We start from the raw sequence: 17,031 nt of genomic DNA on the forward strand, positions 1-17,031 counted from the left end.
ATATATATATATATTTAGCTCTTGTTCGAGCCTCATTATTTTCATTAAAATGCATTTTTAAATAGTGTATTGAGGGAAAATTTATGATTAAAAAATAAAGAAAAGTTTTGAATTTGCCTGTAATATTATTTTATTGAAGAATGTGTGGTTGAAATGATGTCAAGTCACTGTTTAAAAATGTGGCTCAAACGTGGCCTTAAATGCGTACTTTCAGTCCGATTAAATTTATTTTCCATAACTAATAAACACACACAAAATAAATAAATAAATAAATAATTCACATGTAGATAGTGTTGAATTCAATATAAGTATTTCAAGTTTGCATGGGATAAACAACTAAATACCGTCTGCATTGCATTCAAGTAAATTCTAGATTTCTTTTAATTCATAAGATATGTAATAGAAATACATTTTCGCTATGCAGAAATTAATGTAAAGGAGGTTTACTTGGTCTTAATGTTTAATCATTTTATCTAAAATTTAGGTAAAATAGTTTAACATAATATCATAGCAGAAAAACGCCCTTTCTCTCGAGTTGACGAGTTATACTTTCACTTTGCAAAACTATCATGTGTTGAACTTTTGATTTAAAAAAGTAAATATCTTTTGCAAATAAGATGCAAATGAATCAATGATAGAAATAAAAATTTATATTTATCTATTCTTGACCACTACCAGTTTAAATTTTTAGATATTATAGTGTACAAATAACCACTTGTTTTACTACAAATATAAAGTTTGTTATAACCTATATTCCATTTTCTAAACCATACGGCAAGTGAAAGTAAAATTTTAACCAAAATGAATGTGATTCCAATATATGGATTTCTTCTTACGATTCAAAGCATGATGGCAGTAATTCCTCTCATGATATTATTAATTAATGCTGTCATAGAATTATTTTTTTGGTCGTTAAGAAACTAATTACATGTAAAGTTGTGCTATGACTGTTGGTTGGCTGACAATTCAGTTATAGTTTTCCCCTTTTTCATTAAACAAGGGTGGTGATTTTATTTATCAATACATGAAATGACTCTTAAATAATTAAACTGAATTGTTTCAGTTGATTAAAGAATCTGTAGTTCACATGGTTAACAGGCTCGATTCAGATGAATATACCTATTATAATTTATATTCCTAGTAAGTTAATGTTATGAATATTGTTGACGTCAAAATTTGCATTAACTAATTTTGAGTCAGTTTTTAGAAAAGAAGGGAGGGGGGGGAGGGGGTTATATTTTGTATCAAAAGATCATAAAAAGTAACTTAAGAGAGTTTTATTGTGTAAAGAGTTCATATCCGTATCCCTCTTTATTTAAGAAAACTATCATTCCACTATTTATATATGATTTTCAGCCGAAATTACTTCGAATCAGCTACAGTATCGAACTCGGAAGTCGGGTCGCCGAATCCTGCCGCGATTGTTTGGCGGGGCTGGTGGACATGTGCCGATGTTTCCTCAAGTAATGATGACCCGTACGGGGTTGTAGATTCCAGGCCTTGGATTGGTGGCTTTAGACAGTGATGACGTCATTTTTGACAAGTGCATGAGTTTTAGAGGATGATGTGACAAATGACAATCACGATGTCTTTTTTTAGGGTTACGGTGGGCAAATCCTAGCTGAGAGATATAGCTGAACTCACATCCACCAGAGGTGGGGCCCATGATCAACTTTCGCGAGATCGAAATTCGGTGGTCAACAAATATATTATTAATTATCAAATAATATTGTAATGTTGTATGCTAAATTAGACCCGATTGGAGAGAATAATTGATAAATTTATTCCGAATATATGTGGTTTATTATCCCGTTCATTCATTTGCATTGACATTGTGTGGTGTCTTGTTCAATAGTTAGGTTCGAAAAAGTAAAAATAAAATAAAATCCTCAAAATTTGATCCTACATTATTTATATTTTTAGATGACTACTTGTCTTAAAGAATGTTAAATATAAATTTTTTAAGGTGGTTTTTTAAAAGTACAACTGATGACTCATGGAGGCAAATAAAGAAATTTGAGGCGGTATTAGAAGATTAACATTAGTTGGAGGCACATGTATTTGGGTAGCTTTTGGGTTTTCTTATTAATTTATTTCATCTTGCTGAAGTATATCACCTTTTTTTTTTTTTTTTTTTGTTGGGAAGTGGGTAAAAGATTCCATTGAACGTACACGTAAAATATATATATCCTACTACTCGTGTCTAGGAGTGGGCGCGGATCGGTTCGGTTCGATTCTAAAGAGAATTGAACCGAATCAAAATTTTCGAGTATCTAGTAAATGGAACCGTCGGGTCCAAATGTAATTATGGAACCGTTCGAGTTCGATTCGGTTCTGTACTATAATTAATTTTTTTAACATTTATAACAACATTATATAAATACAACTAATGATACATTCAATGATTTTGGAATGTCAAAGACTAGTAAACTACCTTATTCAAATGATCGCTACGATCAAAGTTTTGTCGGCGGAGCTCACAATTTCGATCGGAGGTCACAATGTCGACCGACGATTGTATAGGTTTTGGAATATTAGCGAGGCTGCGAGAGTCGAGATAACGTTATGCACTTTAGTGTAGGTGTTTAGGGTTATTTAGTGGATTTGATCTTGTTTAGCTAAGAAATGAAACAGTAAAATGGGTAATTGGGCCAAAAATTAAAAAATTAGAAATGAAACAAATTATTGGACCAAAAATTTGGATTTAAAAATCGTTAATTTGTTAATTTGTTTAGAAAAAATTAAAATTAAAATAATTTGATTTACTCAATATAAAAAAAAATTAGAAAGATTCGGTTCTTGGTCTAGAACTGAGAATCGAACCGTACCCGTCGGTTCTCAACTCAAATACCCGTTCGGGTATTTAATTTGACAAGAACCGTCGGGTTCGAGAGATTTGCTCACCCCTACTCATGTCACATTTTGACACGGGCATTTATGAATGATTCTCGAACTTAAAAATATATGTTACGGATAAAGCTACTTTGACAAAAGAATTTGACGAAAAATTTGTCATAATTGTATGCGGCAATAGATTATTGGATGAAAGACTGACCGTGTTTTAAATTGTCCAATAATCGAATGCCATGTGATATGATATCAAGCTTTATGTCAGTTTTGATGTTCATGCAACATTATTGACATGTTATACATTAACGTGAAGGAAAGAAAAAATGTACTCAAACACATTGCAAATGCTAGGTTTATCAAGATAAATGTATTAAAACAATAAATGCGAAGAGTCACATTGAATCTACTTTAATGAAAATACGTTAATGAGAGGGAAAGGTTTGAAAGCAACTTATAGCGTATACGCATTTTCGGATGAACTAACACAAGTCTTGATCCGAACTCATATGGAGATTTGAAGGTTATTAAAAAGTTTCCGAAGCAATAATAATGGATGAGACTCTAGAAGAGTAGTTAATTTTATTGAATTAGATTATGTGTGTGTTTGGTTATGATTTTTCACACAAAAAAATCAATTTTTTGATCGTTACTTTCCTAAATTAATTGTCATTTTTTACTTTTTCTCTTAAAGGTTGAACTCACTTTTTTCTCTAACGGTTAAAAAATCAATTCTCACAATTACTATTAAACAAGTAATGAGAGAGAGAGAGAGAGAGAGAGAGAAGCTTATAACGAAATATTGGTTCATATTTTATAACCATTCATGTATAATAAGGTTGTCTTCAATTGGGTGTGAAATGTTATGGATTAAATGCTGATTACATTTTATTAAAAGCAATCAATAATACGAAAGAAGAAAATCAAGTAAAAATGCACGAATTATAGTGATTCACTCTTAGTACAAAAATTACATCAACTCATTGCTACGTAATTTAATTAATTATAACGAAGAAGAAATTACAATTAGTTTATGAATCGAGTCTCTGTTTTCTTAACAGGACCTTCCAGTATTCTTATATAGAGTTTTTAAATATTAAGGCAACTTATATGTGCAAACTACTCAAATTATCTTGTTGATCTGAAAATGAAGAATTATTATTCACTATAATTAAACTTCACACGTCTCGCCCTTGTTTTGTGAGATTTTTAATTTAAGTCAAAGTCAACAATTAATTTAATCAAATATTTTATGGGGTTCACAACTTTTCCACCATATTTAATCAACTTTTATTAAAATATACTATAATTTACTCGTGTTATAAACATTAGTCAATTTTACTCGAACATTTCGAGAGATTCACGAGTACTATCCACTTATCTACCATACATGTTTATTTATTTATGAATTATACTTTTTATAAATAGTTTCCGAACTTGCCATAAAATATGAACTATTAATACGAATTTGGCATGAAAAGGGTTGATCTTCTTGTATGGTTATTAAGAAATCTATTGTTGTTTGAAACTATTTGTCTATTCTATTACAAGTTTATAAATTGACGGACTTGATTTGATCTGTGGACCATGTTAATGACTTTCTTCTAAGAGACCCTTATTCGGCGTTTGATCAAAGAGAGACGAAACATATTTATCAGTAACAACATTAGATTTTATTGGGCTTCATAGCATTTACATATTTTATAACCATTCATGTATAATAAGGTTGTCTTCAATTGGGTGTGAAATGTTATGGATTAAATGCTGATTACATTTTATGAAAAGCAATCAATAATACGAAAGAAGAAAATCAAGTAAAAATGCACGAATTATAGTGATTCACTCTTAGTACAAAAATTACATCAACTCATTGCTACGTAATTTAATTAATTATAACGAAGAAGAAATTGCAATTAGTTTATGAATCGAGTCTCTCTGTTTTCCTAACAGGACCTTCCAGTATTCTTATATAGAGTTTTTAAATATTAAGGCAACTTATATGTACAAACTACTCAAATTATCTTGTTGACCTGAAAATGAAGAATTATTATTCACTATAATTAAACTTCACACGTCTCGCCCTTGTTTTGTGAGATTTTTAATTTAAGTCAAAGTCAACAATTAATTTAATCAAATATTTTATAGGGTTCACAACTTTTCCACCATATTTCATCAACTTTTATTAAAATATACTATAATTTACTCGTGTTATAAACATTAGTCAATTTCACTCGCACATTTCGAGAGATTCACGAGCACTATCCACTTATCTCCCATACATGTTTATTTATTTATGAATTATACTTTTTATAAATAGTTTCCGAACTTGCCATAAAATATGAACTATTAATACGAATTTGGCATGAAAAGGGTTGATCTTCTTGTATGGTTATTAAGAAATCTATTGTTGTTTGAAACTATTTGTCTATTCTATTACAAGTTTATAAATTGACGGACTTGATTTGATCTGTGGACCATGTTAATGACTTTCTTCTAAGAGACCCTTATTCGGTTGATCAAAGAGAGACGAAACATATTTATCAGTAACAACATTAGATTTTATTGGGCTTCATGGCATTTTGTCTGGGCTGGAATATTTGGGGAATTACGAGTTTGAGTGTGGAGTAAGCAACTAGTGGCAAATATTGTGAACTTTAATAAATTCGGTGTTCTAAAAAGCATGGCGAAACGTAGAAGTCAAGTTTTGATCTAGTCGAAGCCTACGCATAAAAACCTATTTTCTTATTTTAATATTATTTTAAATTTTTAAATCAATCTAAAAATTATTTAATAATTAAAGTTAAGAGCATAAAATAAAGAGCAAAAAAAGAAAAAAAAGCACGAGATGGGGTGTTTTGTGCCTGCTTTGTGTCTAGGTGACACTTTTTAGAATATAATAAGTTAAGCAAAACCTTAAATCATTGTTATTAAAATCGAACCAGACCGATCGGTTCAAATTAAAAATCGTCGAACTTGTTAGTGGTCTGGTCCGAGTGCATTATTTGGTCAAATAAGCCAAGGAACCGGTAAAGAACCTACTAAACATTCAATAATTTGCCGATTAAATCGGGTCTAAGAGGCAAACCAAACGGTTAAATATTTGAACCCTTTTTTCAATAAAGGGTAGCGTAAAATTTTCTTTCAATGTCTCTTGTGATTCGAACCTAGGCGTCCAACAAGATAATCCCCCTCCCCCTCTCCTACCATTTTGGTTTTTATATGAACTTAGCCCCTGATTGTTTCTATTACAAGTTTATAAATTGACGGACTTGATTTGATCTGTGGACCATGTTAATGACTTTCTTCTAAGAGACCCTTATTCGGTTGATCAAAGAGAGACGAAACATATTTATCAGTAACAACATTAGATTTTATTGGGCTTCATGGCATTTTGTCTGGGCTGGAATATTTGGGGAATTACGAGTTTGAGTGTGGAGTAAGCAACTAGTGGCAAATATTGTGAACTTTAATAAATTCGGTGTTCTAAAAAGCATGGCGAAACGTAGAAGTCAAGTTTTGATCTAGTCGAAGCCTACGCATAAAAACCTATTTTCTTATTTTAATATTATTTTAAATTTTTAAATCAATCTAAAAATTATTTAATAATTAAAGTTAAGAGCATAAAATAAAGAGCAAAAAAAGAAAAAAAAGCACGAGATGGGGTGTTTTGTGCCTGCTTTGTGTCTAGGTGACACTTTTTAGAATATAATAAGTTAAGCAAAACCTTAAATCATTGTTATTAAAATCGAACCAGACCGATCGGTTCAAATTAAAAATCGTCGAACTTGTTAGTGGTCTGGTCCGAGTGCATTATTTGGTCAAATAAGCCAAGGAACCGGTAAAGAACCTACTAAACATTCAATAATTTGCCGATTAAATCGGGTCTAAGAGGCAAACCAAACGGTTAAATATTTGAACCCTTTTTTCAATAAAGGGTAGCGTAAAATTTTCTTTCAATGTCTCTTGTGATTCGAACCTAGGCGTCCAACAAGATAATCCCCCTCCCCCTCTCCTACCATTTTGGTTTTTATATGAACTTAGCCCCTGATTGATTTTTATATTAACAATATTTAGACACAACTAATGCATTATGAGATGGGAAGAAAGTATCCACTTTATCACAATTGGTTTATCAATACTTAATTGCTCAAGGATTCCACAAGTTAAATAGAATCAATTTTCTTGCAAATTTGAGATCAAACAAAAGCTAAGTAAGGTCGATCTCAAGTGGCTCACGAAAATGATGAAGTTTCAAGCTCAACGTCTCCACGACCAAAGTTTTTGTCCTTTAAGGGTTAATCTATAAAGCTCGAATCAAAAGTTATTACTTTCGTGTTGACTAACTCATCACACTCCACCTTTTATGTTTAGACATGAGCTACACACTCACACTAACATTAATATAGTTGATAATTTACTCTGAGAATGATATTATTTACAATTTAAAATATATATATTGCAAATAAACAATAAGTTAAGCAAAACCTTAAATCATTGTTATTAAAATCGAACCAGACCGATCGGTTCAAATTAAAAATCGTCGAACTTGTTAGTGGTCTGGTCCGAGTGCATTATTTGGTCAAATAAGCCAAGGAACCGGTAAAGAACCTACTAAACATTCAATAATTTGCCGATTAAAGCGGGTTTAAGAGGCAAACCAAACGGTTAAATATTTGAACCCTTCTTTCAATAAAGGGTAGTGTAAAATTTTCTTTCAATGTCTCTGGTGATTCGAACCTAGGTGTCCAACAAGATAATCCCCCTCCCCCTCTCCTACCATTTTGGTTTTTATATGAACTTAGCCCCTGATTGATTTTTATATTAACAATATTTAGACACAACTAATGCATTATGAGATGGGAAGAAAGTATCCACTTTATCACAATTGGTTTATCAATACTTAATTGCTCAAGGATTCCACAAGTTAAATAGAATCAATTTTCTTGCAAATTTGAGATCAAACAAAAGCTAAGTAAGGTCGATCTCAAGTGGCTCACGAAAATGGTGAAGTTTCAAGCTCAACATCTCCGCGACCAAAGTTTTTGTCCTTTAAGGGTTAATCTATAAAACTCGAATCAAAAGTTATTACTTTCGCGTTGACTAACTCATCATACTCCACCTTTTATGTTTAGACATGAGCTACACACTCACACTAACATTAATATAGTTGATAATTTACTCTGAGAATGATATTATTTACAATTTAAAAAAAAAAAATATTGCAAATAAATTAGATTTCTTCGCCAAAAAGCAATAAACCTACAAATAATAATAAAATAGCAACAAAAGTGAGGATTTAGATGGTATAATTGAGTCTTGAGAATTCCATTAAGAAAGGGAGTAAAGTACATTTGAAATTCGGGTAAGAATAGCATAAATTCCATGCACTAAGAGAGAATCTGTCCATGCACAACTTAATTTTCCCTTTATTTGTGTGCTTTTGCAGCTGGCACAAGTAATCTTTTTTTTGCTTTCATGACTTCACATATCTTTCTTTACCATCTTATACCAACATCAATCTTGCTTTTCTGGTTAAAAAGGAAGAAACCATAAGATTTTTTCATAGTCAAAAGAGGGGTTGTAACATTTCCTTTTAAAGGCTCGCAAAAATGAGTCTTAAATTTTCTAAAAAGAAAGTCAGGCATATATTTTCTAAAACCACAACTCAAAAATGAAAAATACGATATCATCCATTGAAAATCACGGAGAAACAAAGATGATGACACAACTACGAATCTTATTCTACAAAATAAAATTTATCATCACCAACCAAAATTTCGCTGGTGATCAAAGATGATGACATATTGTTTTGTTGATAATCAAAGATAAATTATCTAACAATAATTGTCAACAGAAATTTTTGTTGATGTTATCAATTATTACTAAGGACGGGTACAATGAACTTCGCCGATTATGAAAGCATCTTTCAAGTGTTTATCCGTAAATTTTCGTTATGGAAAATTAATTTAGCATGCATGTGCTAGTATTGTTCAAATGAGAACTGTCCAGTTAGTCAACTCAGATTAGCCTAGGTTTCCTTAATGAATTGTTGTTGCCATTTGGAATGTTAGAAAGTCAACGCATTTTGAGTTTACTATTCATTAAGGATTGACCACCGAATAAACATGGATTTCACTATACTAACATAGGTGTTGACATAGTTGGCATTCTTTAATTCACATGAAATCCACGAGCAAAATATGATAGTCAATCAACCGTAATGTCAACCAATTCGATCACTTTAACTTAATTCAATAAGCATTTATCCGCTTTCTCTTGCCACTTAGAAAATCATCTCTCTCTCACTCTGTGGACTTTTTCTACAGGAAAAATTGCACAATTGCCTCTTAATCTATTGTGTTATTAGCAAGCAGTCTTCAATCTCATTTAAAAAGTATCGAGTTAGACTATAATATACCATTATAATTGTACAACTTGTTGGGTTTTTTGATACCCAATAATCCGGGCGATGATTTAAAACAGTTGTCGGATATTTATCGACACCATGGACTTGACTCAACTCGGAGATGAACTACACTTTTGGATGGTTCGGGTTTGGGTTGGATGATTATTTGGTTAGTTGAAAATATATATATATATATATATATATATGTATTTATCTCCCGGCCGTTTTTGTGGTGGTGTGTGTGTGTTGTAGCAATGAAGAGGAGAGTTGAGAGAAGAGAGGCAACCGAGAGAGAGGGAAGTCATGTGAGGTTGTGAGTAAGATTCAACCAGTGTTCTTCTTCCTCCTCATACCTTTGTGAATTGCTAACATCACCATCCTTCTCCTTTGTGGGGATAGAGAGAAAGAGAGCAGTTCAAAGTGAAGGTGAAAGTTTCAGGTTGAGTCAAGGTAAACCGGTGTTCGTTTGATTGTTTTCTGAACCCGAAATCAAGATTTATCGAGTGATTTCCGCTACACAACTTATGATGAAAAATATTCAAATCTTTGTTAAATTAATGTTAAATCATGCATAACCTACTTTATGAAGCCAAGCTTATCTTTACATCTCGAGGTGTTTAAAAATATAAATTAACACACACACACACACACGTAAAAGTGTTACTCAAGCAATGTGGAGCAATAATCAATATATGTTAAGTTTAGAAATACTGATACTTCCCATCTTCTAATTTTTATTTTGAATAATTCTGAGTGTACAGAGGTTCTATCCACAAAAACTTTACACTCACATTAAATAGGTCTCATGTGTATAAAAAACTAATAAAACCCCATCCACCCGGTGTTGTGTGTGTTCGGTACGGGTTCACTCAGCTCAACTTTTTTATTTTTTTGTTAAACTGCCAAAGAAGAAAAAGAATAATCCATAAAGAATTTAAAAAACAATCTTCAGAAAAGAAAAACTCTAAAACTTAATTACAGACATAATAAAGCACCTAATAACTTAAAGTGCAAGAAAATAATAAAAAATTTAAAAAAAAAAGTGCTGATAAAAAAGTTGACCCCATCCAATGTTAACACAGGCTTCATCAACTGCATTAATCAAGATTTTTGTCCTTAACAACTAATTATGCATTTATAACAAGATGTAAAGGACCAACTTGCTATTTTTAATAGTTAGGACTAACTTGGACAATAACTTAGGGATTAATAGTGCAATTTTTCCTTTTGTATATTGTTTACGTTTCCTAATATTTTTGCCTAAGCATTTTGTGTCTGCAAATTAAGAATGGATGAAATTGAGATAACTCAGTATTTTCTCTGCCCCATATCCCTTCAGATCATGAAAGATCCCGTTACCACGGTCACCGGCATCACATATGATCGGGAAAGCATCGAGCGGTGGCTGTCAGGGGCGGCGCAGCCTAATACAATCTGCCCAGTAACCAGGCAGCCTTTACATATGGACTCAGACTTGACACCAAATCATACGCTCCGTCGGCTGATCCAAGCATGGTGCGTTGCCAATGGTAATCGCGGGATTGACCCTATCCCGACACCAAAATCTCCTATCAACAAATCCAACGTTGTTAAACTCATTCAGGATCTTAAAAATCCTGTCTTGTATACAAACTCTTTGAAGAAGATGGATGAACTTGCCAGTGAGAATGAAAAGAACAGAAAGTGCATGGCGGAGATCGGTGCAGCCAAGGCGATGGCTAATTTCATTTTATGCCGCTTCCAGGAAGGTAATGTTAGAATCACCTCAACTAAAAGCTTAATTGTTAGAAAATGGGACAAACTTCTGTCCACAAAAGAAAAATAGAGATTGTTTTTGGTAGTTTTTGTGATTTTAATGGAATTATGATAAATTTTATATTTTCCTCTTTCATTATGACTTAAAACTATTGAGGAAAAAGGGAATATGTGAAAAACTGAGCCTCAATTATGTTTCCAAAATTTTGGTAATATTTGAGAACTAACAAGTCCAAATTCTGAGTATTCTGAGTGGAACAAAGAGTTTTTAAAATATTCGCGAGTGAATCAACATGAAGTTTAAATTTTGTTCAAGTCTTGTGTTTATCTTCAACACGTACCACTCTCACAGGGTATACGTAATTTATTTTGGTGGTTCAACAGGTAACACCACAGGTGTTGAAGAAGCATTTAGGATTCTTCATCTCACCTGGAGTCAAACTCCTGAAAACGAGCAGCTGTTCAAAGACAATTTTGATTTCATCCAATCCATAAAATGGATTCTGAAGACTGAATCAGAAAACAACCTAACACTCAAAACCCAAGCAGTTTTAGTCTTGAAAAAGGTAACAGAAATTGCAAGTTCAAGCCCGTTCGAGACACTAAAAGTCGATTTCTTCAAAGATCTCGTAAATATTCTGCGAAAGACGACATCCCAACGGGCCGTAAAATCTGTCCTGCAGACGCTAATAGTAATCTGTCCAGTGGGAGGAAACAGAGTGAAAATAGTTGAAGCTGGTGCGGTTTTCCACCTTATTGAGATGGAATTATCAGGCCAGCAGCCGGAGGAGAGGTCGAAGACCGAGCTTATATTCTGCCTGTTGGCACAATTATGTTCATGTGCAGATGGAAGAGCAGAACTGATTAAACATGCTGGTGGCATAGCCATGGTTTCTAAAAGATTGCTGAGAGTTTCTGTTGCGACAGATGATAAATCACTTCATATTCTTGCTTTGATATCTCGATTTTCGGCCACTCGAGAAGTTTTAGTGGAGATGTTGAGCGTTGGAGCAGTGTCAAAAATTTGCATGGTGATTCAAGCATACAGTGAAGATTATTTTCAGAAGAAAGCAAGAGAAATTTTGAGCTTGCTTTCTAATGTTTGGAGTAATTCTCCATGCATACAAATCTATGTCATCACCAGGTACCCTGGATAAATAAAACAAATCTCTCTCTCTCTCTCGTTGAGGATCAATTGTCAAGAGATGATCCTTTATGGATTTCCTATATATTTATGATAAAAATGTATCAAGAAGTTTAAACTACTATAAAGGTGAATTTGTATAGTATTGGCATATCTTTCTATGCTTTGTAACTTGCCTAACTTCTACGCATATGGTAGTATTACATCTTCTAAGGATTGCTTAGCTTCTTTTTATGACACAAATTGCATAAGTAGTCCATTCAGCGATGACTAAAAGTATACTCTTTTTTAATCTGATTGACTTCATGTTGACCACTTGATATCCCGATTCTTGAATATAAAAATAGCCTTTATTTGGATGGGATTTTCTTTGGAGAAACGAAGCATTGATCAAGTCGCCCGATATGTCTTTAACACGTCCTTCATGTGCATATAAATTTTTTTCTTTAAATCTTGATTGATACATGTTATTATATAACATGCAATAATGAGATTTGATTTATTTATAATTGTACGTCACGTCCTAGATCCATTTTCCCCTCTAGCCTGATTTTAGTCCCCTCTATTATTAATATTCATTTGACATTGTTTAGTTTAGTTGAAAAAGTTGATTAAAATCTAAATTAAAGTCAACATTATAATATTAATTATAATGTGACATTTCATGGGATTTGTTGACAGAATCCTCTCCAAGTTGGTATCTTACCATATATAACTTTCTCTAATATTGTCACCTAAATTAGAAATAATATTTACCTTGTATAAAGATTTTGTATAGACTTTATATACCTGTCATTCTAAAGAAAATAATGCAAGAGATTGGATTATTATTTATCTTGGTATCAAAGCTTCGCCATCATATTCCCTGAAGCTGCACTACCGAACTCATATGGCTCAAGAACAATCCAAATATGCTGCTTCTGAATCATCTAAGAATGATTAAAAATCCACCTTAATTTCAGTGGTGTATCGTATTGCATTATATAGAGCTTTACAAGATAGTATAAATGGAATACAAATCAATAATTTACAATGAAATGGAAACCGTGTAAATTAGCCTCCTTCAATTACGTGATTGGCATTGACGTACTATGAGAAGATTGTGATTGAGGAGTAATATCCTCAATCACAGTATTATTTCCAACACCCCCTTGCAAGCTCAACGTCGGATTTGATCGGACATGGAGCTTTGAACGAAAGAGCTCAAATAGAGGTCGAGGAACACTCTTGGTAAAGACATCAGCAACTTGTAGATGAGATGGGACATATTGTGTACGAAGTTTTCCCGCGACAACAATCTCACGAAGAAAGTGGTAGTCCAATTCAACATGCTTGGCCCGCTTGTGTGAAATCGGATTGGAGCTTAAAAAAATGGCACTTTTGTTGTCACATAAGAGAGTGGGCTGCTGAGGCATGGATACCTTGAGGTCATGCAGGAGATGTGTGAGCCAGATGAGTTCAGCGGCAGTGGAGGCAAGGGTACGATACTCAGATTCACAGCTGGAACGAGAGACAGTCGGCTGTTTCTTGGCACTCCAGGAAACTAAATTTTCGCCAGGATAGATAGAATAACCAGAGGTCGAACGACGAGTATCCGGCCAGCCGGCCCAATCAGCATCAGAATAGGCTACAAGAGCACCAGGAGAAGTGGAAGGGCGAAAATGTATGCCATAGTGAATGGTGCCTTTAACATAGCGGAGGATGCGTTTAACAGCCAGAAAGTGATCATCAGTGGGAGCATGTAAGAATTGACTGACAGAGTTGACAGCATGAGCAATGTCGGGCCTTGTGATAGTCAAGTACTGTAGTGCACCGACGAGAGATCTATAGAGAGTAGGGTCTGAAAATAGAGAACCATCAGCAGAAAGATGTTGAGAAACAACCATAGGCGTGTGAACAGGTTTACTGTCAAGTAATTGAGCTCCAGTAAGAATGTCTCGTGCATATTTGAGCTGACTGATGAAGAGACCATTAGAAGTTGGAGTGGCTTCAAGACCAAGAAAATAGCTGAGAGAGCCTAAGTCTTTAGTGGCAAACTCAGAGTTAAGTGTATGAGTGAAGCGGGCAAGAAGTGAAGAATTGTGCCTGTAATAATGATATCATCAACATAAAGAAGTAAATAGATAATATCGGACTTCTAATGAAAGACAAATACAGATGCCTCCGCACGGCTGCAAGAAAACCCAAGGCGAATAATAAAGGAGCTGAAGCACTGAAACCAAGCACGAGGGGCTTGTTTGAGACCATAAAGAGCTTTCTTCAACTGGCAAACATGGTCTGGAAAGCGAGGATCAATATATCCTGGAGGCTGTTCCATATAAACTTGATCAATAAGAGTACCATTGAGGAATACATTTTTGACATCAAGTTGATGAAGGGGCCATTTTTATGTAACAACGAGAGAGAGTACAACTCGAACAGTAGTAACCTTGATTACAGGACTAAAAGTATCAGTATAGTCAAAACCAGGGACCTGTGTATAACCTTTGGCAACAAGGCGGGCTTTAAGGCGCTCAACAGATCCATCAGGTAAGTATTTGGTTCGGAATACCCATTTGGAGCCCACAATGTTGGTGTTGGCAAGGCGAGGTACCAAAACACAGGTGCGATTATTCTGTAATGCATGAATTTCTTCATCCATGGCAGCAAGCCAAGCAGGATTTTTAACAACAGATTTGAAACCTTTGGGCTCAGTCGATGTGAAAAGAGCAGAAAGAAGACCAGAAGAGCCCAAGAAACTAAGATTGGCTGGATATTGAGTCTTGAAAATGCCAGCTTTAGCTCTTGTAAGCATAGGATAAGTGGCCAACGGGACCACTGTAGTAGGTGTGGGATCTGCACCAGGTTCAAGAGGAGATGAACTTGGAACCGAGGTCTGTAAAGAGGCACCTGCAAGAGAATGAGGATCCTGCAAAGACTCAATCACTGGATCAGTACACATAATACATGGATTAGAACTGGATTGAGTGAGTTGTGAAGAACGAGTGTCAGGGAGTGGGGGAGGTGGATCTGCATAGGTGAGGCTAGGTTCCAGAAAATTGGAAAAGTTAAGGGAGGATATGGGTTGAGCTTGAGAGGTAGCAATGGAAGGAAAATGAGTTTCATCAAATTGAGCATGGCGAGTAATATAGAGCTTAGAGGTGGAAGGCTCCAGGCAACGAAACCCTTTGTGAGAGGGACTGTAACCTAAGAAAATACATGGGATGCTGCGAGGAGAAAATTTGTTAGGCATATAATCTCGTAAGCAAGGATACACACGACAACCAAAAGGGTAAAAGTTTTCATAGTTCGGAGGGTTACCATACAAAATCTCAAAAGGTGATTTACCTCCAAGGAATGGTGTAGGCAAGCGGTTGATGATGTAAGCTGCAGTGTTGAACGCGTCAACCCAAAAGCGAGGAGAAATGTGGGAGTAAAAAAGGAGTGCTAATCCCATCTCAGTTACATGGCGATGTTTTCTTTCAGCACGACTATTTTGAGCGGGTGTGTATGGACATGAGAGTGGATGGTGAATGCCACTAGAGTGGAGATGAACTTGGAAGAAATTACTGGTAAATTCACCACCGCCGTCACTTTGGAAAATTTTAATTCGAGTGGAGTATTGATTTTCCAAATTTTTGAAATTGATTAAAAACATTATAAAAGTCAGATTTCAATTTTAAAGGATAGAGCCACGTGAAACGAAAATATTCATCGATAAAAATGACATAATAGAGAAATCCTAAATTAGATTTGACTGGAGACGGACCCCAAATGTCGCAATGGATAAGATCAAGTGTTTTCGATGACCTATGTTCATTTCGAGAATAAGGCAAGCGATGACTTTTAGCAATTTGACATGTGCCACATAAAGTTGGAAAAGGCAACAAAGATGTAAGATAAAGCTGACCTTTTTTTATTCAATAGAGAAATAACAGAATGATTGACATGTCCAAGTCGTGCATGCCATAAATCATAGGACGCACGAAGCGACTTATTTTTAAGAACAGAAATAAAATTAGAATGACTTCGCTCAAGCACATATAAGCATCCATCACGCTTGCCGGTTGCCACCACCCTTCCCGTTTTGCGATTCTATATAGTGAATATGTTATTAGTAAAGGTAACGGATAAAGGAAAATCTGGTGTTAATTTACTGATGGAAAGTAAATTCTTGGTAAGGCGAGGTACAGCTAGGACATCAAGAAGATGTAGATTTTGGGGCAGGGAAAATTTTACCAGTATGGGTAATGGGTAGTGAGGCACCATTCCCAACAACCACACAATCCTTACCCATGTAATTTGTGACCTGATCCAATTTAGAGTGATCCATGGTCATATGGGCTGAAGCCCCTGTATCCAAATACCAGTCAGAGCCCACATCTTCATTTAGAGAAAAGATCTCGTGAAGGCTTCAGCAAGGTGAGCTGGTGTCTCATTCCGATCATAGCGTTGAAGGCACCGATCGACAAAGTGGCCATCCATCCTGTAAATCTGGCATCTTGGTGGACGACGCCATTGGCTGTAATTGGAGTGTCCTTGTCCACGACCAGATGAACTGCTGCCACACCTACCGAAGCGACCCCGACGACTACGAGAAAAGCCACCACGATGGGTGGAATTTTTTGTGACAGTAAAGGCTGTCGCTGCTGGAGAAGATAGGTCAAGGGATTTCTGAAAAATTTCAAAACTTTCGGCCTTTGAGACTAAATCTGCAAATGAGGGCAGAGAAGTTTGGGCCATTTGTGCTGCGGAGAAACTAGAGAAATCAGTACCGAGCCTGCGGAGAAACCAGTGCACCTTGTCAATACCATCAACTGGACAACCAATTGCATGTAATTGATCACAAATTGCTTTGAAGGAACGGGCATACTCAACAACCGATCTATTGCCGCATTTT

General features: G+C 34.8%; 1 protein-coding gene across 1 annotated transcript; it reads left to right on the plus strand.

The window, feature by feature from the left end:
- The first annotated feature begins 10,516 nt into the window (after positions 1-10,516).
- On the plus strand, positions 10,517-12,188 carry LOC111405856 (E3 ubiquitin-protein ligase PUB23-like). Its single transcript, XM_023034930.1, has 2 exons — positions 10,517-11,001; positions 11,393-12,188. The coding sequence occupies exons 1-2, from the start codon at positions 10,542-10,544 to the stop codon at positions 12,163-12,165; spliced, it is 1,233 nt and encodes a 410-aa protein (XP_022890698.1). The 5' UTR covers positions 10,517-10,541; the 3' UTR covers positions 12,166-12,188.
- The last annotated feature ends 4,843 nt before the right edge of the window (positions 12,189-17,031 follow it).

Source organism: Olea europaea, chromosome 12 (genome assembly GCF_002742605.1).
Source record: "Olea europaea var. sylvestris chromosome 12, O_europaea_v1, whole genome shotgun sequence".
NCBI classification, from domain to species: Eukaryota; Viridiplantae; Streptophyta; class Magnoliopsida; order Lamiales; family Oleaceae; genus Olea; species Olea europaea.

Bases quoted from the DNA above. Each gene is read 5' to 3' on its own strand.
- LOC111405856 (XM_023034930.1), top strand. From the start codon at position 10,542: ATGGATGAAATTGAGATAACTCAGTATTTTCTCTGCCCCATATCCCTT. The intron at 11,002-11,392 runs GTAATGTTAGAA...GTGGTTCAACAG, and splicing joins TTTATGCCGCTTCCAGGAAG to GTAACACCACAGGTGTTGAA.